Source organism: Barbus barbus (assembly GCF_936440315.1).
Source record: "Barbus barbus genome assembly, chromosome: 10".
NCBI lineage: Eukaryota > Metazoa > Chordata > Actinopteri > Cypriniformes > Cyprinidae > Barbus > Barbus barbus.
Genome location: NC_136738.1, coordinates 26,319,350 through 26,346,148, shown reverse-complemented (window position 1 = coordinate 26,346,148; position 26,799 = coordinate 26,319,350). Strand labels below are relative to the sequence as shown.

Here is a 26,799-nt window from a genome sequence, read left to right as displayed (position 1 = left end):
ATTTGTCTAATTATATAGTACATGCACTACAACAAAAACACACACCTTATACCAGAGGATGTCTGGGACGGGCTTTCCTTCAACCACCACCGCAAAACGAGGAGTTTCACCTACATTCACATCCAGGTCTTCCATGATGGTCTCAAAAGTTGGCGCCACTAGAGACAGAGAAATCAATGAGACTCAGATTATGTGCAATAACAGAAACACATACAGTTTGTTTTCTGTACACAGCAACATACCTGCCATTTCCAGGGTTAGGGTGCAGGTGTCGCTGCCATACTTGTTGCTGGCGATGCACGTGAGCTGACCAGCATCACTGTTCTTTACCTTGCACAGCTTCAGCGTATGCTGGTCATCATCAGGCATGCTCAACTCAAACAGACCCGGTCTGTTAGACAATGTCACTGACCCTCTGAAAATATAAAGGCAGAATAACTACTAGTTTTCTTTTGCTCAACTACATTCATGTCCTTGCAAAAGCAAAAGTATGGTGTTAATATTTTAGGTTATATGACTATACAATTTAATAGATGCAAGAAACAAAAAACCGAACGGAATTCAGTATGCAAATAGATAGAACTCTGAGAAAACTGTTTAGGCATTCTGATCAAACCCTAACAAAAATATTTGAGGAATACTAATACAGTGCTGTCTTAAATTATAGCAGCAAAGAATTATTAACATAGGAAAAACTTGCACTGCACATCTAATCAAAGTTATCCTTGGAATCATGACTTGAAAAGGATCAAAGGCATGAAACAATGACTTATTTTATTCTGTTCAAGACACAAAGCTATTGTATGGATACAGAAGACTTACAGCAATGCAAACAAGTCATATGCACTACTATAATTGTACTTTTTGAGTATTTTGAGGCTTGCAATTATAAACTCCCACTTTTCATGTATGTAAAAAAGCAACTCAGACATTCTTATAAATATCTCCTTTTGCATTAGATTTAAGAAACAACATGAAGAAGTGTAAATGAGTAAATGATGACTGAATTTTCATTTTTGAGCATTTTTATCATTTAAATTTTGAACAATTATTAGGCATAACAAAAAAGCATAAGATCTCTAATTGATTTAATACAATCAAAATGCATTTGCAGAAATGCCAGTCATTTTCTAGCTTCACTCATAAATATCTGAAAATGTATAAAGTTAAAAAATATGAATATTAATAGCTTTTGAGGAATATTAATAGAGTGCTGTATTAATCATAGCTACAAACAATTATCAACACAGGAACAATAGCATTGAATATCTACATGCAAAAAAGTAGCTATCCTTTATATCATGATTTGAAAGGACTTTTATTTAATAATCATATGGACAAATATTACAGTGCTTTTTTATCTTCAAGCTTGCAAGTATGTATTCCTAACCACTATTATAGTATATAAAAGAGTAGCTCAGACGATCTGCTAAACATCTTTTTTTTGTGTGTTTGACAGAAGAAACAACATGAGAATGAGTAAATGATGAGAGTATTATAATTTGAGACCTTTAATCCTTTAAGTATTGTATCAACAGTTTCATAAGTTATCAATAATTATTAAGCATAGCAAATACGCAGCCATTCCAAAATAATTCAATGCAATCAAAATGCAAAATACCTCTTCCATGCGACCGATGCATTGACATGGTTGAGAGTGACTGTGATGCTTAAGGGCTGCTTCTCCACCATATACACGATGTCCGGCTTGTCAATGATTACAGGAGCCTCCTGGAGGTACGGACCTGCAGACGGAGAGATAAAAGCCAGTCTCTTGCAGTAACTTATACATCTCATTGACCTGTCTGACTGTGGCTGTCCTTGTCTGCTGAGGCATACCTCTATCTAGCAGCTGCACTGGCTCGGTGGCAGGCGATGGCTTGCTAAAGGCCTTGCTGGTGATTGATAGCACCCTGAAGGCGTAGCGGACACCTTTAGACAGATTTGTAATGGTATAGGTGGTCTGTTTCAGGCAAGAGGCGATGATGGTCCACTGGATCGACCCTAGTGCTTGCTGCTGAACAGCATACATCAGGGAGCTAGGATCTGGAAATAAAAATAAAAATCTTTTTGCATTAAGTTTGAAAGCCAAAACCAAAAAAGGAAATCTGATTACTTCCGATACATTTTTTAAATACACTGCAAAGAGAGGAGACAGCGCTTGACAATATGGAACAGAGACACTCCAATTTTATGGCTTAGGCAGTAAATTCAGCAGTAAATCTGTGATTGTTTCCAACAACACCACCAAGACATAGAATATCTGTTGGAAAGCAATAAATAAAATGTTACAGTACCACAGTGCCAGTAAACTATATTTAGCTGGTGGCCATACTTGGAAATGTGTTAAAGAAATAAGAGGAGGTCAGGTTAATCATCTGTGATGTTCTCCAACTAGCGTCACTACACTGTTGCTCTATCAATATTTACTGTATGCTGAGAGAGTACATTTAGTATAAAGAGAGGATGCCAATAGGGTGACTTGTGGAAATAAAGATCATAAATGAGATCTCTTTAATGGAAGAGTTCACCAAAAAATTACAATTGTGTAATTTATAATCATATATTTGTTAAATTCAATAACTTTTGTTACACAAAGCTGTCATATGGCTTAAGAAGACTTAAAATACAGTGCAAAAGTTCCATATTATGCTTCTGCGGTGCTTTTGAATCATTTTTGAAGCTTGAAAGCATCAGTTTCTATTCATTGAAATGACATGAAAGACAACAGAATTTTCCTTTATTGTCAAACTAATCCTTTAATATCTCTATTTCTCCAAGACCACAATAAGATTAAGAAGAGAGCCACTAGTCACAAAACAGAAAGTCCTGTCGCAAACTCACACTATTGGTTGAACCTAATCAAGTTGCACTTCAGGTGCAATTAGTGGTGCAGAAATGACACACTTCAATTTTAATAGCCTTGCTTCTCTGGTTTTGCACTTAAAACCCCCCAATAATTTCAGATTTCGAGTTTCAGAAATGTCAACATTTGTGTCTATTTTCATTTCCCCTAAAGTATTCTAGGGAAGCATCTGAGAAACAATGGATATTTAAATGAAACTTAACTGGGAACTCAATTAAGAATAGCTCTATTATCCTACAGTTATGAAAGAGCAACAACTGACCAATTAAAATGTTCCTTTGGGGAACTTTAAACCTTTAAATGAGAAATGCTACAGTACAAGAACAGCTTCTAAATTAAATGAATATATACATAAATAACATGCATAATTATACCAATGGAAGGATCCAGTCTTCTGGGTTTCTTCCAGCTTAGCGTGATAGTCTTGCCAGTGATGGACTCAATGACTGGGGTCCCATCTGGCGGGTCAGGAAGGATGTCTAAAACAGCAAAAGTGTCAGTCAGAATATTTATTTGGTGCCAGAGTCTCTCGCTATTTTTCACACATGCACACATATGCTTCAGCCTTAAAATAAATTGTATTATTGCTTCGAACAGTCTGGAATGTGAAAAAAAACAAAACAGAAATAAGCTGTGGTTAAATGACGCTGATCGGGCTGCTAATTTGGGAGTGTCTAACTAATCCTTTGGAGTAACTCAAGTCAGCAATAAGCACAGCAAATTCAAAGAAAAATATTTTTAAAATACCATTTAACCGATTCATTTTGGGCAATTACCAGGCAAGGATTTTAAAAAATAATTAATTAATAAAGAGAGTAGAGCTGAACAAAAAAAAATATTCCCAACAGAAATCTATAAATATATATGCATTTATTTTATAAATATAAGAATTTATATAAAATGTTTTTATTATTTTATATTAATTAATTTTTACTTATCCAATCCTGAAAAATCACATCTATTTTGGGGTTTTTACTCAGGGAACTTGTGTAATATGCATGTTTATTGTGTCAATATTGTGGTTACCATTCTTTGAAATCATGTTCATATTGTGGGCAAAATATTATAATAAATAATAATATAATATATGAAAAATTTGCATATAATAACTTACTGGTGAGCTTTTTAAGTCCTTTTTAAGATGCACTTTTTCTAATGTATTCAAGTTGTCAAACATAGCTAGCAGAAGCCATTAACATATTAAACTCACCTGTCACATAAAGATGGGCATAGCAGGTGGCCTTGCCCACTTTATTGGATATGACACACTTGTAAACTCCTCCGTGAGCATGACAAACAGAGCGGATCACCAGGCTGTGAACATCTCTGACTACAGAAGAGATAACATAGAGAACAAACACTTCATATTCCTGCTATTCCCTCCAATCATACTACCATTTCCACAGGGACTGGCTTCCGGAACAGCTTAGCAGACTGTAAGAGAATTGAATTATATTATCAACCAACTTACACTGTGTCATTTTTCTGTCCTCTGTGCTGTCAATCCTCTTGCCATTGTGATACCAGATTATGGCTGGATACGGCAGGCCAGCCACTTTGCACCTGAGCACAGCCTCTCTGCCCTCAACTACATCCAGATCGTAGAGCGGCTTGACAAAGTCAGGCATGGTGAAACGTTCCACCTCATTCTCAGGCACCTCAGGTTCCTCGGGAATGGAGGGCATTTTTTCCAGCTTTGCTCTAGTACAGAAAAACCAAAACCATCAAGATGTTAAGTTTTTATGCAAAAATGTTTTATGATTTTAGTCCTTTGATGAAAACATCTTAAACATGTCAAAATGCTGTTTTTGTCCATGCACAAAGTTATCGTATCCATTCAAAAGATTTGGAATATGGTGCACATGTCATATGGATAACATTATGGTGTTTTTGGAACTAAAAATCACACCGATCTATCCTTATATGGAAAAAAATTATGTAATGATTCTTAAAAATGTCTCCTTTTGTGTTCCATAGACAAAACAACACCATACTTGTGGAAGCTTATTTCTGTTATAAAATAAAATAAAAGCAAAATAAAGGCAATTGTGACTTTTTCCCTCTTACAATTTATATTTCACAATTATTATTTTTTTCTAATTTGTTAGATATAAATCTGCAATTGTGAGAAAAGTCACAACTGTGAGATAAAAAGTCAAAATTACCTTTTTATTTTTTATTCCTTATTCCTTCATGTGACTTCTCACAATTCTGATGTTTTTCATGCAATTGCAAGTTTATATCTCAAAATTAACACTTTTTTTTCTCAGAATTGTAAGAAAAAAGTCTCAACCTTTTAATTTTTTTTTATTATTTCTTATGCCTTGTGGTGACTTTTCACAATTTTAGACTTTTTCCTGGAAATTGCTAGTTTATATCTCACAATTCAGACTTTTTTCTCAGAATTGCGCAATTCTGAGTTTATATCTCGCATTTTTGGGTGAACTAAACCTTTTAAACAAGTTCTGAGTGAATCATTAGTCAAAAGGTCATACATTTGAGAGGAAATTGCCGGTCTGGGCTCCTGCACATACAGCTCCGCTGCGCACTCGGCCTCTCCGTGTGAGTTCCGCGATACTACTGTATAGAGACCCTCATCTTCATTACTAACATGAGAGATGATTAATGAGTGCCGTCCTCCTTCTTTCAAGATCCGAATGTCTTCGCTTTCCTCCAGCGGATGATCTGTTGAAGACATGACACACAAATGACTCAACCATCTTAATGTTATTTTACAAGACTGACACTGGGAGGCACTCAAGGGAATTAGACTCATACCAAAGTGGCTCCAGATGACCCGAGGAGGTGGTGTCCCGCTGACCTTGCAGTCAAATCGAGCATTACGACCCTCGATAACTTCTAGTACATCCAGCTTACGGGTGAAGAGGGGCTCTATGGATGCTACGACCTTTAGCTTGGCACTAGAGGTCAGCTCCTCTATAAATCACATGACGTGAAGTGAAATAGACAGTTTAATAAGGGTCTTGCAATATGCGCTGATCACGTCATGAACCTTTTGGCAAAAAGGGTCATACTTATAACCTTAGCAACATGTTTATTTATTGGCATTAAATGGACTGTTTCTTTTGTTGCTACTGCATGTTTAAAGGGATAGTTCACTCAAAAATTTGAACTCGGTCAGTATTTACTCGCCTTCATGTCGTTCCAACCCTGTATAACTTTCTTTATTCTATGGAACACAAAAGAAGATATTTTATCCATGCATTCTTGTTTTGGACTGCCTTACTAATATGGGGAAATATCTTCTTTTGTGTTCAGCAGAAGAAAGTCAGTGATACCGGTTTTAAACAACATGAGCGTGAGGGTGAACTATCCCTTTAAGATTTATGAGCACAACAATCTACTCTGAAATATATACTTATCAAACTGTATAGACCAGGCTGAAATAATCACGATGATTGTTAAAAATAAACTTCAGTTGCTTATTTCCGATGTTAGGAAGAATATGCAGAGGGGCAGGTGCTACACCAAGCCAAGAAAATGTAATTCCTCATGATACAGTATTACTCATTTAATGCAATGAGACTTGTAGAACAATGATGTGTTGGTGCATAAAACAAACCATGTGGACCAATATCAAAGCTGCTCACCTTTAGCTGTGCTCAGTTTGCAGGTGTACGTTCCACTGTCATCCTCATGTACAGAGTTAAGCAGCAGCCTGCACCTTTTTCCATCAAAGTGCATTTTACAGTTCAGCAGAGCTGGTTGGATGAGTTTCCCATCTGACAGCCAATCAACATCTGTGTCCTGCGGGCCGATCACATGACACTCGAACAAGGCAGTCTCCCCTGCCTTCACCATCACGTCCCTCACTGGCCGAATGATGGCCAGGCCTGGCTCTATTGGACGAGCTGGAGGAAAAACGATAAAGATCAACTCAAGAGTGGTGAAGAAAAACATCCCATATAAGGAAATCCAGAGCTTAAGTTTAAAGCACACAACAGTCTTTGCATGTGTTTAATCTGCTGCAGATATAGCAGACATTGTCTGCTAATAACATGTGTTGTACAGCAGAGCAGATATATTAGAAGAATATGCTAATACGCTGTCTGTCAGCATAATCCTCTCATGGCTCAGTACGGATCAGCTCAAAATTATATCCAGAATTCCAAATTGCCTGGTCTGAGACTCTGCATTTTGGCTCTTTCAGACTTCAACTGATCTTAAAATGCAAGGCTGAACTTATGCATATTATACCGAGGGTGCATTTATTTGATTAAAAAGTAAAAAAAAATATGTGTTTCGAATAACTGTATTTGAATACATTTTAAAATGTTATTTCTTCCTGTGATGGCAAAGCTGAATTTTTAGCAGTCATGACTCCAGTCTTCAGTGTCACATGATCCTACAGAAATCATTCTAACATGCTGATTTGGTGCTAATGAAAGTATTAATATCTTTCCTTCAAAAAACAAAACAATCTTACTGACCCCAAATGTTTGAACGGTAGTGTATATATTCAATATACTTTAATATTATATAAATTATATTATAACAAAACACTGATACTGACTCACTAAATTAACTGCAAAACCTGTTAATCATTCAACACTCCTAAAATATGTTTTAAAATGCAAGACTGCGTTAAAATCCTGTATTTAGTACACAGAAATTGTACAACTACTGGAAAAAAAAATTGCATTATATTAAACCAAGGTATGACAATTTCTTCTGTATTCATATAAAAACTACTCACATTATGCATTCAAACACATTCATTGACTTAAATTGAAAAACTGAAATCAGTTGCTGCATCGAGCGTTTGAAAAATCTTATTTATTAAATATTCAAAAGGTCATAAGCAGTATTGAGGAAGCTACAAACCCCTCATTTAATGTAAAGTACTTCAACTACAGTGATTGTCAGGGTGATGAACCTATGAATGGCTTAGTTGTATCTGTATATTATGCTGAGCAATGAAGAAAGTATATTAACAATGAAAAAATCACATCATCTTTAGGAAAGAACTGTCTACATAATTTATCATGTGATTCCTTAAGGCATACAGACCACGCAACACTAGCTGAAGCCCCTACCTTTCACCTCCAGTTTACCCTCACACTGTTTAGTCCCATACTCGTTGATGATCTTGCAGGTGTAAACACCAGAGTCTGACTTCTGTGCCGATTTAATTATCATCTCAAAGTTGCCCTCCTCTGTCTCATGGACGATATGCCGTGCACCTGTTTTAATGGTCACTCTGTCTCTCAGCCTGATACAAAGGAAAATAAAAGTTTAGTTATGACAATACTTCAAAATGAACAAACAGTCCATACTGTTTAAAACTATATTATAAATTATTTAGACAAATGTTTTAGATTTGAACGTACCAATAAAGCATGGGTTTAGGCTGTCCACTCACTCGAACAGACATGGTCACCTCTTGACCCTCTATAACTGATTGGTCTCCAATAACAACCTGTTATGTTGGTAAATGCAGCGACTCATTATTGTTTTGTAAATAATACGAACCCCTAAAGGGACATGTTGATGGTAAAAAAAAAAAAAGAGATGGAAAGACATTTTTTTTAATGCATTTGCATTTTCTTACAAAACTTTGGCATTCCCCGTAAATATTTTTTGCAAAATATGCAACTTTTCTGTTCCCCCAAAAAACTTTGCATTTGCTTAATAAATATTTGTGATGAAAATAAAATAAAGTTCAAGGATAAGAGCTCAACATTCCTATTTTTTTTTTCTCTTTGAACCCAAGATCCATTTTTCTCCCATCTTGTGTTTTTTCATGGCCATTTTTTCAGAAATTTAATCAACATCTTAATGTTTCCAAAAAAAGAATAGGATTGGTCATGTTTTAGATTATTTGGATTATGAGGATTACATCTTCACATGGATATTGCAATCACTGCTGAGCATATAAAGATATTTTATGGAATAGAGAGTGGATCTTCCTTATTTGGAAAATAATGTGTATGTATAAGTGCTCGATGTATTCTTAAAGAATATTTTGGTATTCTCTGATACCTGAAAGAATGGAGGCTCCTTGAATCGAGTATCCACGATCTTCCTCGGCTCAGGTCCCCTGTACGAGGAGAAATCCATCCCCTCCTCAAGAGGACTGAGGTACTCCTCATCAGATGTGATGGGACTGCTGACGTCCATGGGTACACCAAGGTTCCCACGCTGGTCCTGACTGGGCTCTGTGAGAAATACCAATGGGATTGGAGTGGATTTTACAAGCAATACTTATAGATTTGCATGTTTACCTTTAACAAGTATAGTCAACATTCATCTCAATAAAAACATCAGCAGAAGAATGTGATTTTTTTGTTCGAAAACAACAACAACATCACGAATGAAAAATTCACAGAGAATTACTTTTTGATTTGCCCCTGACAGAGAGAAATGGATTAGAAAGACCAAAAGATGAAAGACATAGGGTGAATACAAATCAGAATCCCTGAAGAGAAAGGATACTGTAATCCCAAATACAATCTGAGAAAAATCCAGTGACAATGCGAATGCCGGTGCTGGGGACAGATTGCTTTCAAAAAGCATCACCAAAACAGAGGATGAAGAAGATTTACTCAGAAAAGTGTCTAACAACAAATTTGTTATGCTATGTAGGAAAGGTTTTCTAAAAGAATTTTCAAGTGGCATTCATATAATCAGAAGAAAAGGAATGTGATTTTAGCTGGGCATTACATTATATCTTAAAAAATAACAATAAATCAGATTCTGGAGAAACACCTGAAAACAAAATATGCTAGTGTATACCTAAGAGTTTACAAAATTAAGTTGCAGTAGATGAACACATTCATTATCTTCCATCTAAACTTACCTTGGTCGTCAACTTATATTAAGTATATTAAGTAGCATGTAGGTTCATGGCTGTGATGTAAACTAAAAGCTATTGGCTATTTGAGCCTGTAACACTTCTGTAGGTCCTGCTTCAACAAACTGGAAAGAAAACAGCGCTGGTCAAGCCATTTTATAGTGTCTTTAAGATGCATCCATTCAATGTAAATGGACATACAGAAATAAGCTACAGAACTGAGAGTCATTCCTTAAGTGAGGTACACGTGTAAACATATGAAACCATTTGCTGTGAGAGGCCTGAAGCCACGGCATGCGGTGAGACTCAGTGATGCATGTACCAGGAGAAAAAAATAGACACAGTGTCTCTTCTTACAAGAGCTTAGAGCATATATATTACCGTGGACCCGGTATGATTCTAATTTCAAAGCAGTAAAATTTTTAAGAACACCAAATGGCTCAAAGGCAGCGATTACTTTCACTTTTTGCTAAAGAAAAAAAAGAATTCAACTTTTTAAACAAACAAAGCATCCAAAAGTAGCTTAACAAAAAACTAGAAAATAAAAGCTTGGTCAAGTTCTGTAATATTGTACCATTCTTTGGAAACCCACCATGCAAATTCTTTAACACAAACCTACCTGGCCCTGCTCCTTCAGCCAGACCTTGGCCATGTACAAAAAAGTCCACACCGAGGGCACCAGCGCATGTTCAGTCCCGACAGTATTTGAGTTAATATGTCAGCACCTTAGTGAATGCCCCCAGATTTCAACTGGTAATCTGGTGCAGACACTAGGTCTTCCGTAACCTCCCTTGCTATTTGTCTCTTGGCTCTCTCACTTTCAATAAAACACTACCTCTCACATTTACATCAGCACAAACAGATGCAGATGTCCTCCCTTTTTTTCCATTCAAGTCAACGGAACTGCCATAAAATATTTCTCATAGCAACCATCCTATTTATATGCCTCTTACTAACTCTCTCGCTTCTTCTGTAGCTCAGCAAACCTACTATAGTATCATGAACTGTAAAGAAAATGACTTTCATGCAAGTCTTTCATCTGTCTCGTTCTCAGGAGCAGCTGTTTTAGCTGCTGTGTCACTGTGGAAAATAAAGACCTAGTTGGCAATAACATTTAATGGCAGGTTTTAACAACACGCTGTCAATGAAATAACACAAGGATCCACTATATATGAGATTATTAAGAGATCGTTTCATGGAAGGAGAGCTAAAAATACCCCCAGTATTCACCGCCCTAATAAGGCAAAGCTTCTTTCTCTTTCTAAACATTAACACAAACGAAGGTGCACTAGGAGAATATTAGAATATATACTCAGACATCCCCACCAGACAAAGTCTTATTTTCCATTTTCTGAAATGATTCGTGGTAAAACGTGTTAAAACCCAATGCAAAAAATTACCAAAAAAAATAAATAAAGTAAACATTAGCTTCACCATATGTTTTAAAAGCAAGCATGTAAACATTATATGTACTGTATATTTCACCATATTCCCATATGCACATATAAAAATAATAAACTAAACTACAACAGAAATAATAATGATGAATTTAGGTTTAAAAAAAACTAGTACATAAAAGCAACTTCATTGCTTTTTTTTTGTTTGACTAAAAAGTGTTTTGGCTAACATTTCCAATTTGTCCACATACATGCTTGCATTTTTTAAATTTATTATTAGCCAAAATGCAGTTAAACAATTCATATGTTCAATTTAACCTCTGGGTTGCTATGGTAACTATCCAGACAGAACCATGGTTGGAGAACTAGGGAGATCTTATAGAGAGAGAAGGAGAAATCAAAGGAGCACAAAGAAAATGTTTGAGGAGGCACTGGAAAACCAAACAGAGAGCTCATGTGAGAGCTGGTAGCGAGGGAAAAGTGTTATGGTTAATTTAATGACTATTTTGCTTTAATGGTGGTTTAAACACCAACTCAATGATGCTAACCCCCACCCTGCAGGGCTGCATGTTGATAGTGTGACTCACTGCCTTTGATCCTACTTGGATATCTGAAGGTATTGAAATTCACTCCTCTAAAATCCCATACGTTACCCTTCAAACTCCCACATCCTCAACTCAGGCTGCAAACACAATATGCACATCCTTGCTGCTCAAAAATATATTTAATCAAACCATTTACTTGGAGGCATTTTCTGCATTGTATAAAGCCAAATATCTAGCTTAAAGCAAGTAATACGTTTAAAATTAGGAAACCTAATTATAACTCTTCTAAAAAATATTAAGGGTTTTAACACACATACATTTTCATTGAGAGCTGGAGATTTGCCACATCACGAGTGACAGCTATCCCTGGCGACTGCCACAATCTTGAGCAGAGCTCAGCTTTATGCAAATAAAAAGCGCTCCAGTGTGACGACTAACAATGGGAGTCTGGACAGTGATCCATCAACTGATACAGCAGCTGAGTAGGGATGTCAACCAACCAACAGCAGAACAAATTGCCGTCAGTGTGACTGTCCCCTAAGAAAGGACAAGCTACAGTGTTCACCATAAAACACTCACCTGATTTGATGAAAAGTGTAGCGCTGCTGGACATCTCGCCAACCTCGTTGGTAGCAGTAACTGTGTATGTTCCTGCATCACTTGGCTTTGTCCATTTGATGAGCAAAGAGTGCCTTTCCCCCTCTACCTTCACAACATGAGTTGGGCTGCTCTTGATCTCAATGTTGTCTCTCTTCCATGTAACTGTATATAAAATAAATTCTTTATAAAATACATTCTTCCCAATTCTTTGCTGTTACATTCCTCCAGTAGCAAATTTTTTAGGCCTCAAAGTAGAGTCTTATTTCTGAGACACTCTGAAATTACCTTTGGGCTTGAAATGTTTACTCAAGAGAAATCTCTACAAGGGCTGCTGTCTGAAGGCATAGTACTGTATAGCTGACAACTTGCAAGTTATAGCCTTCACAGACTGCATTTTTGAGTAAATGATGTTTGAGTCAACAGGGACTACACCAAGATTGCATCCCTGTGATGCTCATGTTTTACAGTTTCAAGTCAAATAGGCAAGATGATAAAGGTGCTGTTTGAAGTTATTACGGCATAAATAAAGAACTTACCTTCTGGGAGAGGGGTGCCACTGATGATACATTTTAAAAGAACCTCTGTTCCAGTAGAGGCCACAGTGTCCTGAAGCGGAAACTCAAACACAGGAGCCTCTAGAGGATCCTCTCCTGCAGACACGTACGAGTCGTCTGAAGATTCTGTAACAGCATAAGATATTTGTCAGATCCAATAGATGTGATATTCCTCAACTTGAATTGGAAGTGCATTGCAAATCAGGTTTGTCTCAGTATTTGTCAAGTCCAAGGTCAAGGAATTGCATGCCACTGGAAATGCCTAAACTTACCTAATTCAGGGGACATTGGTCTTTGTCTGCGTCCCCTTCCTCTGCTTCTTTGGGGTTTTTCCTCTTTAGCAGTGCCCCTTTTCACAGCCTTATCAGTCTTCTCTGCAGGTGTGTCCGTCTCCATTGGCTCCTCTTCAACAATAATTTTTGGTATAGTGAGTTTTGGTGCCGGTGGCAGAGGAGTCACATCTAGCTCCATCTTTTCCTCAGATGATGAAGATGAGGAAACTCTTGGAGGTTTAGTGGGAGCTTGGACAGGACATTCTTGAATAGCTACCTTTTCTCCTTGCACCAGAGGACTTTCAGGCCTTCTTTCCAGTTTTCTCAGCGTGACCTCTATTGGCGTCTTCCTATGCATGGACTCATCATCTGCTTGTGGTACTTCCTGAACACGAACAACCCTCTTTACTAGTGGACTTGCAGGTCTTGGTTCCACCTTGCGTAATGTCATCTCCAAGACATTTCGGTATGGAGATTCAGCTCTGCCTCGAGAGCGCTCTTCAGCCATGGCAGTGATCTCTACAGTTGGAGACCTTCGGAGACTATCTCTGCTTGGACTTGGGCCCCGAAGTCTTGGAGACCTTTGTCCAGGTAAATCAGAGAGTGACATGGCCTCTGGAGGTGACGGTTCTTGTCCAAATGTGCTTACCACCTTGGTGGTTGGGACAGACCGATCGCTTTCAATTTTTTCCAGTGGTTGTTGTGCCTGCTGGCCTTTTCGTCTGCGAGAAGGTGATTTTGGAGGTGATCGTTCCTTGGCTAGCTCTCTCTCTCTCATCTCTTGCTCTCGCTGAGCACGCTCTCGATCCTGCAGCTTTTGAAGCACCTGAGGTGGGATGGGCTCTAATTTCCTTACAGGCTGCCTGCTCCCGTGAAAAGTAGAGAGCTGCTCTGTTGAGAAGGATTTCTTCATGTGTGGTTTACCGACAAGCTTTTTGATGCGCTGGAGCTCCTCTGTAAACTTGTTCTCAATGTCCTGCACCTTTTGGGAGTAACGGGGTCTGTCCTCCAGGGAAGCAGCCCGCTGTTTGAACATGGTCCTTCTCTGGGCTGCGTCTGCCTTCAGAGCCTCACGAAGGTCTTCTTTTGAGCTCTCCCTCGAGATGCCCAACCGGCTCCCTCCTTCATCAGAGTCAATAGACGAGGCTCTGTTAAATCCAGCCCAAGAGCGTCCAGATATAGATCCCTCTGGGTTATCGATACTTCTTCTGCGCTCTTCAAAGACACGCACTTTCTCGAAGATCTTGGAGCTAGCTCTTGTCAGTTTTGGTGAGGGACGAGGTGTAAGTTCCTTACGGGAATACTCGCTGACGGGAGTTTGGGGTCGAGAGTCTTGAGCACTACTCTGAGACATACCTGAGGATTTGGGTTGCTTTATCTTCTCCTCAAACTCTCCTGGTACTGTGTCTTGATATTCAGTTGGCACGACAACTTTCTTGCGTGGGGCTAGGGGTGTGGCAGGGGCTGAACCAGAACGGCTGAGCAAAGGAGAGGCAGTAGAGCGGCCAATTTTGGGGGAAGGGGGTGGTAGGACTTCAGGGGGAGATTCCCTCAAAACTTCTTCAGATGGGCTCCTAAAAGAAGGTGTTTGAGGGAAATGTTCTGTTATAGTATGGGGTTATGCAAGGGGTTTGGCCCAACTGTTTGGATGACGACTTTGGAAGAGGGGCCAGAGAGGCTAATTTCTCTGATGTGGAACCTTAAATGGGGACGTCTACATGTGTTTGTGTGCAAGTTACTTCAAATAATTAGCTTTTTTAAATGACAAAGGAGTGATGTGAACCTTCATAATTTTCAAATTTCAGGAGAGGTAAATAAAGAAAATTAAAAATGATAATGAGATTCTGTTAACTCTATTTTCTAATTAGTTACGGTTGACAAATTGAAATATAAAAATAATGCAAGGGGATGTTCAGAGCATGAATAAAACGTATTCCATTAATCTTGGAGTGACAGTCAAGACCACAGTTAAATGTCTATAAGGCTAAGAAATCTGAATTCTGTCTTAAAACTAATTGTGATTTATTTGTCTTATAGTTTACAACAAAACTGAATGCTCAAAAATAATGTAATATTAGCACATGTCAGATTAAATTGTGCCTACTAGCCTATACCTTCCAAAATCACTGGGCTAGATCACCACACATCACTGGATATTTACAGGAATAAGTCAAGTGTCACTTGTCAATGCTAGGAAGGAAGAGTAAAACGAGGATTAGTGCAGGCACATAACTATTAAATGTTGAGTCATCAAGAACACTGCTAAAAGGGGTCTAATTAAAAATGGCTGTGCACTAGAAAATGTCTGAAGAGCAGTAAAACTTAAACATCTTTCTTGTTTACACACAGCACAGACCGAACTGCACTAACCTTGCAAAGCTGATAAAGCTAAAAGTACTGTAAATCCAACCAGTGTAGCTCCCTTCCCAACTGGCAGTTTGACAAACTTATTCTTGTATTCAACATCCAGTGCACTATAATGAGTGAACATCTCCCATGCAGCATCAAAATCATGCGAAAACAAAGCACAAATCTGGTTAAAACAGAGGGATGATCCTTAGAAATGTGTTATGTTAGTAAAGTATGACAATAAGCAACTGGCAATAGCAGACAATAGTTTGCTACTTATTCAGGATAAATCAATTCAAAATCGATCTTCACATAAATTTACAGTGTTGTACTTTTTGGTTTTACTTGAGGGAATAATACTCAACACATTACAGTGTTTTAGATTGCACTTTATTTGAGATCATTACCATTGAAACACTGATATTTAACTTTGGCAAAAGTTAAAAGTAAGACATAAATAACATTTTGTTTTGTACAGAGCTTAATCTGTGTGAATAACACACACCTTCGAGACTTCTTACAAGATCTATGCCCTCCTATCCTTGCGAGTCAAGGCATCATGTGCATGCATGCAAGGATTCATGCTGTGCAGTTCACCAAAAACAGCATGCACAAAAAACCAGGGGGAAACCGAAGGGGTCGATGATACCTAACACAAAAATGTGATGCAAGCATGTTTTTGGTCAGCTTCAATTTTGCATCAACTGCTGTGCAGGTAGAAAACTAAAAGAATTTGCATATGGACAATGGGGGTCAAAGGAAAGTATGAACTAAATGAAAATAAATCTAGATGAGGAATGAAAAGGCAATAACGGTGCGTGAGGGAGGTGCTGTATTATTCTACACTAAATTCAGACTTTATTTGTTTCAGCCTGTCACCTCTCAATCTTTTGAGTTATGCTACATTATTAGTTTACGGTTTGAAATTCTATGTTTTTTTAAATATGTAACACTAGGTTTAACATATTATCAGTACATGTGACACTATAATTTTATTATTACTTTTATTATGATGCATGGTAAAATGGTAATGTTTTAGTGACAAACAGAATGAGCGTACAGCCAATGGAAGATGCATCACCTTAAGCTTACTCAGTGAATACTATTTGGAGTTTAAATGCTTTGTCTTCAGATACAACAGTTTGGCCTACAGCAGCACTTCCAGAGAGGATCTATTCTTAGATTCCTTCAGCAGCTCCCAAAAAATGTTGACCTGCACAAAAGGTCATTGTGCTCTCAGCATCTCAGTTTGTACATGATGTGACACAGATCTGGCAGAGTAGAAGTTGACTGCTTTAAAGGGCAGGTCATTACCTGACACCTGCCCTCTCTTAGACAGAACCATGACTTTCTTTAAGGTTATCTTAGTGTTAGGCACAAACAGGAACAGCCTGTCATTACCAATAGATCTTGGTTCAACTCATTCATGATACAAATGAGCAGCAAATCAAAAGCAGAACCAAACAAAGGGGATGGAAAACAAAAACTAATGGATAACAGCGGGCTTGAAAGTATGCAAAGACTGGGACTGTTCAATGCTAAACAGAGTGGGATGAAATTTGAAAATATGGGTTATAATATACTAAGAAAACTATCATTTGAAGGAGAGTTTGAGTGAAATTTGGCTCCGAGTGTGACAGTCAACCCTGGCTCAAACATGGATGAAGAAAAGTGCTACGGCGGGATGAATGACAGAAGATACAATCAATCGCCCACGTTTATTTTCTAACAATATCTATGCTTATACTTCACAACCAGTACCCAAAAATAACACTCACTAAATGTAAAATGAGTTAAAACTTGCTTTCTTCCAATCATTAACAACACAACATACAGTTTTAGTCAAACTGTAAGAATAATAGTCTGTTGTAAGTGACACAAGCGATTCAAATCCAAGACAGACAACCGACTACATTAGAAAACACTGGTCATGAGTCACACATCTTCTTTTAACAAACAACTTTTACAATCAGAAATTGATCTATAATGACTAAAGTTTTTTTTGTTTTGCTTTTTATCCAGGACATGAAACATTTCTTGAATTAAGCCATTGAAATGAAAATGCGAAAATAGTATAGATGATTTTGTGATGTATAGCAAGACGGAGACTCATCTGAAGTTACAAAGTATCTGTGCTTTTTATCACTAATAAGCAATGAAAAAGTTAAATAGTTTTGTAATAAAAATAATGCTAAATATACTTTCACAGCAATACATCTAGAATACTTTAAGGAATATTTATGGTGAGGTTTAGACTCTTACCACATCACCACAGCAAAAAAAATAAAATAAAATAAAATCACTTGAGCATTTAGATTGGCATAATGTAAAAGTTCTATCCATGACAATGTGAAATTAATATGAGCATCAACTAAAGTTCTTCAGTGTCATTTCGATACAGCTCGCCAAAAATGAAATAATACATATATTACAAAAAAAATATACTTTTGCTGCGCTGCCACTTGCGAATGAGTCACGTATAACTGTAAGGCTTTTGGCAGCTCACACCGATCTACACTCTGTGGGCTGAGCTGAACCTCATCCAAACGCAGAGAGCCCACTCACTGTATCTTCTGTCATTCCTGTGGTGATGTAAGCTGCCTTGTGGGGCCAGCACAACGCACGGCTCAGAGACCGAGAGAGACAGAGCAGGAATTACACCCTGGGTCTTGTTCTCAGCCCCCTCCCATCCTTAGCACTTACAGGGGACACCATGTTAGAGCAAGGGTCTCTTGTGACTCTGTGATGGGGGCTGTGGTTGTTTATCTATTGATGAGGGATCTTTTTATATATATCTGTGTTTTTTGGTCTGCTTATTGTGGGCTGTGGCTGATTGCGGTTTATTTTAGCTTGGGAAGGTTTACTTACAGGGGTACAGAAAAAGTTCTTCCTCTATAAAGACTGAACGTGCTACCATAGTAATCGCTAGCTAAAGACACACTTTCCTCGGACCCCCAAACTGGTCGGGATAGATTGGCACGTGATGCTCGAATCAGAGGCTCGACCCCTAGGTGCCTGATCTGGGTGCCCGTCGGCTCCCGGCTGTTGGCTTGCCTGGCTGACTGCGGCCCCGGAGCTCTTGATCCCAGAGCTAGAGCTTCTTTCTCCAACACTGTGGTCTCTCCGGTGGCCCAGCGATCGCTCGCATCTGGGGCGACATCCATCATTCTCTCACCTGCGGCAGAGCGAAACGGGAACAAATAGAGCGAATTAAATTTCAGGCGGGATGCTCGACGTCCTAGCGTTCACAAGTTATGGGTGGATTCATCCACATGATCAAAAAACGCTAACAACAGAAATGACATTTTCTTTCTATTACACTTTCCTCCTAACATTTTTTTTTCTTTCAACTTCATGAAAACCACCTGAAAATCTTAATATATTCATTAAACCAGTCATATCATGATAATTGAAATGCGCCTTGATCTTTCGAAATAATATAGTTCATTATACTAGAAAAACACTATACACCACAGATATAAAACTACACTATAAAACTTTTAGAACTCAAAACTTGCTTTGTAATCAAAAAAGACCATTCGTGGAAATTAGGCTGCAAAAATAACTCATTTTAAAGTTTTCAAATTTCTGAAAGTCATTTAAATCTATATTAAATTTGAGACACAGCAAACACACAGCTCATGTGTGACCGCTCTTTCTTATTTCACATGCGAAGAGGGCATTTACATAAATGTCTTAAAGGTACAGTAGCAACAAACGGTCTCTTTAACTATAATGAAAAGGTAAATTATGACCATTTTGGTTACCAACATTGTAATTGGACCTCAGATAGATAGATAGATAGATAGATAGATAGATAGATAGATAGATAGATAGATAGATAGATAGATAGATAGATAGATAGATAGATAGATAGATAGATAGATAGATAGATAGATAGATAGATAGATAGATAGATAGATCTCAAATAAATAAATTAATAAAAATCAATAAATGTTATGACTCCTTTAAATTTATAGTGAGGGGGAAAAAAAGAAAAAAAAAAGAAAAGAAAAAAACTGACACGTAATCGCTTTAAATTCTTACAAGAATGAAATACTGTTTGTTATGCCTTGTAGTGGTGGATAATGTAAGTGGATTACATGAGCATGCATTCAGAGGTGTGAAGAATAAAGCCCAGGTGATGCCATTCAGCCGCAAGCTGCATTGAAGCAAAGTCGCAGCTGATGCCTTTAGAGCCAGCGCGATTCACAGTGACTGAATGGATTAGACTGCAGTCAGGAAGCATCCATCAAAATCAATGACAATGCGCCTCCGCCCACCCCTCTACGCCCACCATAACAGATCAAATCAATCACTTATCCCACTACGGAAATCATACGCTCCACCAAATCCTGACACATTTATTCCTCCGGTATCTCTTTGTTTGTTGAATTGTTGACTTTCATTTTGTAGAAAAGCTTTGGATCTTACAACTGTATGCTATGTGCTGTGAAGACATTGTTCATAACAGCGCTAATGAGAAACAAGCAATTTAAAGTGCAATTCAAGCTCTGTTGCTTGTGGTGCACATCTCTAAAATATATCTCTGTTGAAAGCTGCATTGTTCAAGATAAATGAATTTCAATGTTAGATGCTGAGATCAAAATGGATATTTATATACAGGCCATGCTGTTCTCACACTTCTCATTTCTAAGCTGAAATCGCGCATCAAATAAATATCACTCTATTCCTCTCTTCTATTTTTTTGTCCTCTCTCGTGATGATGAAAGAAATGGAAATATTGTTCACCCAATCTGTAAGTGTCTCAAATACACCCCAACCACTTTTCCCAGGGGAGAACGGGGAGGCTTTTGTCATAATACATACTGACAAGTGAGAGTTCAATTGCCTAGATTCCACACAGGGACTAGATAGAATCAAGAGAATGGTCTTTGTAAACACATCCATGCTTTTCTTCTGTTTAATGATAATCTATATTCATGAATATTATCAAGGTTTTTTTTTTGTTAGACACAAAAATAGAAAAAACACACATGCTCACATGCAAATACCAACCACGTTCAGCCTCCAACCAAGATCTGTTGTGTGTAACACCTTAAATCACATGATATACATGCAACGTGATCTCATTATTATTCATAGGTTTTCATACGTAAAGCATGGTTCAAGCACATTTTCATGCAGTTGGAAAGACAATAAAATGCACAAAAATGCATGTATGCACTTTACATAACCTTTGGATATGAACAAGATGATTTAAGCATTATTTAATTTATATGAATATTTTATAATGCCTGCCTGTTTAATTCTAATGGTCAAAGAGAGTGTGAAGAATGATCCTGCAAAGGTGAATTATGACAATTTTGATATTATAAACATTATAATCGGTCCTAAGGTAAATAGATAAATAAAGAAATATGAATTGATGAAATAAAGAACAAATGGGACCTAATATGTATATGCATACACACTTTACATCCGAATACCTATGAATATTTATATTTGATTTGTGGCTTATTGTTAATGTGAGAGTTTTGTTTGCTGTTACCTCTTTATTTAAGCACCTGTCTTAACAGATCTGTGATAAGACATGCTTAGAGATTTAGCACAATGTGTGATTTATCTGAGTGAACAGCTGTGTAAATGCATCCACAATAAGCAGAATGTGAGATTCAAGTCACTTTAATGTCAAATAACGCAGGTCTTTGAGTAATATGTTTTAAACAGAACAACTGATATCATGAAACATTAAAATGGTCATTATTTACTCCTCCTCATGTCTTACTACACCCCTTTACTGTATGCAGTTCCATACATTGACAGCTAATTGTGACCAACCATGGGAAGCTCCAAAAGAACCAAAAATAAACAAATAAAAAGCCACAAAGGAACTATAAAAATAGTCCACTTGACTCATGCACTAGATTCCAAGTCTTTGTAAGTCTGTGTGAGGATCAGACTGAAATGTAGCTCATTATTCACTGAAAAGGTCATGTTCACACATGAGAAACAATGTTCTGTTTGGTCAACGTGCCTTTTTTTAAATCTGAACGCAAATGCAAATGAGATTTCAGAGCTTCAGTGGAGGGGAAGATTATCAATGAAGGGGGAACAAATCAGAAAACATTGTATGGCTACAGCAAACTCAGAACGTAACAAATAAGTTGGCTACTTACTTTATGTTTTAATTTTAATGCTGTTTTTGCAGCTGTATGGCCATGGTTGCTATAACTGCCATTGTAAGGAAAAGATTGTCCTTTTTGTGTGTCACAAAAGAAAATTACAGCCTATGGGTTTGTAATGAAATCTCTGCACCCAGCTATCCTTCCAGAACCTATACACCTCCAGAGAGAGGAAAAGGCCAAGAAAACTAAACCAAGAAACCCACGCAACCAGGACATAATGTTTTTGTACTTCAGTACAGACCACTGGGCACCAGAACATTCAGGAATAAGAAGTTCCCATATCCATCCATAACTGTTAACAACCACTACTGTACAGTCCATTACTTTTACTAATATTATATTGGCATTATGCAATAAAAAAAGAACATTACGTGATATATATTTACACAGATGAAACACACTGCACACACCTGTTAATGTTTCTGTTTACTCAGTCTAGATATTTATTCTTGCAATGTATCTTGTATTTAATACACTTAAGTGCTCAGAGTTCCTGTAAACCAGAAAAAACCTTGTGTGTGTGAGCATACTTGGCCAATAATGTTTTTCTGATTCTGTTTGACAGCATTTTTATTTTATTGGGGGAAACTATTCCTTTAATGGCTGATGGGTTTATAAATAAACTACCATTCAAAGGTTTAGGGATGGTAATTTATAATGTTTCTGAAAGAAGATGCTCACCAAAGCTGCATTTATTTGATCAAAAATTGAGTAAAAACAGTAATAAAAGTGAATAAAAAACAGTTTTTCAGCAGCAATTACTCCAGAAATCATTTGAATATGCTAATATGATGCACAAGAAACATGTCTTATTATTATCAATGTTGAAAACAGTTGTGCTGTTTAATACTGTGTTGTGGTAAGCGTGATATATTTTTTTCTGGATTCTTTGATATATGAATAGAAAGCATATGTATATTTTTTTTAACTCCAAACTTCAAACAGTTGTGTCTCTGTTATAATGTAAATGTTAACAAGCTCGACTATAAAATACATTTTAAGACATAGGACTGTTTTTAAAAAAGGTTGACATTTAAAAGTGTCATTTACCTGCAGGCACTCGTTGGGCCTCATCTTGAAAACCTCTGGCTCCTTCTTTAGCTTCCAGGGGTATTTGTGGCTCAGCGGCTTCGTCTTCTGTAGTCTCAGAGTCTAACATATAGAAATAATACATTAAGTAAAAAAACAACAACACCTGTAATGATAACAGATTTCAAAAGAAAGAAAATAAAATCATACTATGACTTTAAGTAAACAGTTTTTCCTTTCTTGAGGAAAAGTGTATCACAAAGCAGGATTTGGGGTGGCACATAGTGGTAAGTGAAATTAATAAATAGAAATTGTGTCTGAAATGGGAGCTTGGAGGAGAAAGAGTATGAACCACTGCAGTGTGCCCAAAGATGAAAACAAACATTACCATAACTTTGCTTCCGACAGGAGCGGAAAACTTCGCTTCCATAGTGGCAGAGGAGAGAAGCAGACAAGACATCACCGTTACTATAGAGCACAACATCACTGCCATCCGCTTTTGCTTTGTTTTCTGCGTTTAGAGGAATATTTCCTGAACTTCCATTGGGCAAACAATGGTAAGAGCTGGTAAGGATGGTCAAACAGGCCAATTAAAATGCAAAATTACTTACTTAAAGGCTTAGTTAAAGATAAAACCTCTGCACATTTAATTTCATTTTTAATTAGGCAGGATCTTTTCTTTATTTGCACATCAAACCCTGTGGGCTCCGTTCTGCTGGTCAAATTTGTAAAAGGAGCAGCAAGTTCTTGAATATTGTTAATCAAATATTTCTCATCTCAGACGAGATAAGGATTGAGCTTTTAAATGTATATTTTTCAATCATTTATGTATAATTTATTGTTTAACCAGTTCATTTGAATGAAATTATCATCCTTTTTAAATGAAATTTTATTTATTTGTATTTCTAACTATTAATGATTATCAGAAACAACATTTTAATCCATGAGGTTCATGTATAATAAAAAGGAACTAATATGAATTCCCATGAATGAAAATCTTCAATGGAGAATGTAATAAAGAGAGTAATTCACATTAATTCTGCCTGTCTAATTAATTATTTAAGGCATAGTTTCAATTTAAAGAGCTTTTATAGGGATCCACATCTAAAATCTCATCACATTAGTGCTAAGCTTTTTGCATTATTGATGCTGAGATTATAGTGCCTTTGTACATAAAGTGAATTGATTCATTGTTAGGCTCCTCTTTATCAGAGCGAGCAGACAGACAATTCCAGAAAATCTGTCTAGCATGACTTCTCAAACCCAAGCACACAGACACAACACTGACACTGACTGACATCTTCAACAATAGAGGAAATAATAATCAACAACACAATGGTTTATTACAAATCACAATAGGAACACAATTCAACAACACTAACAATTCATAAAAAAGATGCACAGTCAATACTTAAAACTGAGGATGCATTACATAGATGCTGCATTGAGGAGATGTATTTCAGAGTGTGCAGATTGATATAACGCAGGCTGAATTACTTTATAATTATCAGACATGAATATGAATGATATCCCCATTAGCAGTCATTTATAATAAACGTTTCTCAGAGGTAATGGGAGCAGTGCAGCAGCGGAGGTACTTTATGCACAATTTAGGGCACACAATTTAGATCATATTTGTCTGAACTGAAAACTTCCTCTGATGTAGGCCCTCTAGGTGTCTCAGATGCGGTTATGGAGGGCCTTGATTCAGAGATTGATTACAGTAACATATTCAGAGGGATATTAGATGACTTTTTGGGCTTGCCTCGGAATATCAAGTGATGGAAATCCTCAATCTTAATGATTTATCATCAATCTCCAGATGCTACAGAGGCTTAGACTTTGTTTTGGCACACATTTGTGTGATGCTTCAAAGTTAGAAACACATTCTGGAAGTTGGCAAGTTGCATATGGCACTGCTGAACATAATTAAGGATGAGCACAGTTTTCTGTCTTGTGTTGGCTGTTTACATATTTCATACTGAAACAAGAAGTCTGGGCGAGATATCAAGGAGCTAACTAAACACAGAAAACAAAACATAAACAACTTTAACTCAGCAAAACTTATTTTGAATTGAGTTAACATACACAATGGAAAAATGTAATTCATATTTTAAGCTTTCCAAAGTTGTGTTCAAAGTTACTGGGGGGAAAAAAGTTTTAAAAGCTTTGAAGTTTGATAAATGTATGCTTTTGATATGCCATCAATAATTGTTTTTTTAATAAATTAACTTTTGTGGACCAGGGTGTAAGTCTACTTAATTTCCTAGAATGCATTATTTTTAACTAAAAATAAAATTAAAAATAAAATTCTTAAAAATAATTTTCCTTAACTGAAATTAAATAAATATTAAATGAAAACAAGAAAACAGATGAAAATTGGAAATGTTGATTTGGCAACTAAATGACAAAAAGTACTAATTACTGAAGTACAAACTACTAAAACTTAAATACAAGTAGAGCTAAATAGAAACATTAAACTAGCAAAGAACAAAAATACTACAAATGAATTCACATGAAAACTGAAAATATATAAATAAAAGCTGAATTAAAATAGGAATAAATATTCTGAAACAATATAAATAATACTAAACACTGGTTGAAATTCTTCAAATTCAGTAAAGTCCTCTTCGTGTCATTACAATTAAATTTCCAGTTTAACTTCCCGTGGTCACCAGTTCAATTCAAACTCACTTTCGTGACTTCAATTTGAAATTTTCCCCATGACTGCTAAGCAGATGGATATTGCAAGATTAGCAGCATTCGCTTTCAAATTGTAAAGGGAAAAATCGAAGCATCCTCGATTTTAAACAAAGACTAGACATTAGATGACTGACAGACTGAAGAGTTATCGTAAAATCTCTCTTGTAATAACCTGTTATCTATAAAGCCAAACACACCATGAGTGAACCGCCCAAAAGTTCGGTTAGAGTGTCCGGTTTTCTGGAAAGAGAAAGAGAGAAGAGGTATGTTAGTAGATGCAGAGAATGCTTCAAAATGTATGATTATGACTTCAAATGAGCAAGACAAACAAGCATTTCAAACAGTAGATCAGCAGATCTCCCCAAAGCAGACTAACAAGAGCGCTTTTGAAATGAGAACAGAGATGTAGCGATGGCTACCGCTTGTGCCACTTGTCGGTCTTCAAAAAAACATGTCCATCTTTGCTCTGCTAACCTAGATTTGAAATCTTATGTAGGGCATTTGGTGACTGAGAGGCTAAAAAAATTGAGCTAGTTTCTTTTGCCAATCCGTGCATTGGTGTACCAGCATGTCACCTTGGATTAAATGCATCTGCTAAATGACGAGTATGAAAGCTTCCAGTACAGCTTAAATGGACTACGGAATCGTTGATCTTATTCTGTTACAAGCTGTTATTCCCAGTTTTCAAGCAACATACTGTAAGGCATGTAATTTCTTTGTCTATTTCTAAACAAATTCATCTTGTTTGGTGGGAAATGCGATTCTCGGCTTCCCAGTATAGCTTCATATCCACCTGTGTTCAGTTTTCACAATGAATGAATGTAAACTGAAGCAACAGCGAGGATGCACAAGGCAGCGGCTGTCTGTCACTCCCAATCCATTAGTTACAGGGAGAAATGAAATCCTAATGGCTGAGGCACCAGTAATTTCAAACCCTTCTTCTGTGAATCTGCTCCCTAACCACATTAGCTAAGGATGGCGGCCATCCGTTTCAGAGACTTGTGCCTGGAGGTTTGCAGGGCTGGTGAAGGGGAAAGGCAAATAAAAGTGGATGAACTTTTAGAGGAATTACAAGTCGGCCATTTGAATTCATTTGCTTAAGCTCTGCTCTTTCTGCTTGTTGTAAAGAAAACATTTACAGGGCATTAAAACATCGGAATAATTCATAGGCCAAGAAGGATTCACATGCATGTGATGCCGGTTAATTTGTCATTAGCCTCCATGTTTGGCATCTTAATGGACGAAAAGGCTGGTTCCACTTCACCGCACAAGTGCCATGCATTATGCAAAAGATATGAATTCTTCTATTGCCTCGTTTAGTCAAAACTAACAACACAGCCACCACGAATGCATTTTATGGCCAGTCCACACATAAAGACGGCTTTTGACAAAGCCTACGCACACTTGAGTTGCTACAAGTACCATTAGCATTTATTTACATGTGTTTCTTGGCAGAAACTGTGTTAAAGAAAGTGTACATTTCCCATTTTATGTAACATTAGTACATGCCTTATAAGTAAC

At 37.1% G+C, this 26,799-nt stretch overlaps 1 protein-coding gene across 1 annotated transcript in view; it reads right to left on the bottom strand.

Annotated features, from left to right (window-relative positions):
• The window catches only part of LOC306875653 (striated muscle preferentially expressed protein kinase-like), a gene marked incomplete at both ends in the record, with an annotated part of 79,141 nt that overhangs the window by 18,925 nt on the left and 33,417 nt on the right, over positions 1-26,799 (bottom strand). Inside the window, 21 exon segments of the mRNA XM_079426337.1 lie at positions 46-158; positions 243-415; positions 1,622-1,745; positions 1,840-2,046; positions 3,241-3,345; positions 4,077-4,196; positions 4,338-4,567; positions 5,362-5,551; positions 5,645-5,803; positions 6,478-6,738; positions 7,924-8,099; positions 8,218-8,306; positions 8,870-9,045; positions 12,202-12,384; positions 12,759-12,902; positions 13,049-14,622; positions 18,452-18,572; positions 22,597-22,698; positions 22,964-22,998; positions 25,476-25,501; positions 25,505-25,518. Coding sequence (XP_079282463.1) covers positions 46-158; positions 243-415; positions 1,622-1,745; positions 1,840-2,046; positions 3,241-3,345; positions 4,077-4,196; positions 4,338-4,567; positions 5,362-5,551; positions 5,645-5,803; positions 6,478-6,738; positions 7,924-8,099; positions 8,218-8,306; positions 8,870-9,045; positions 12,202-12,384; positions 12,759-12,902; positions 13,049-14,622; positions 18,452-18,572; positions 22,597-22,698; positions 22,964-22,998; positions 25,476-25,501; positions 25,505-25,518 — 4,322 coding nt within the window.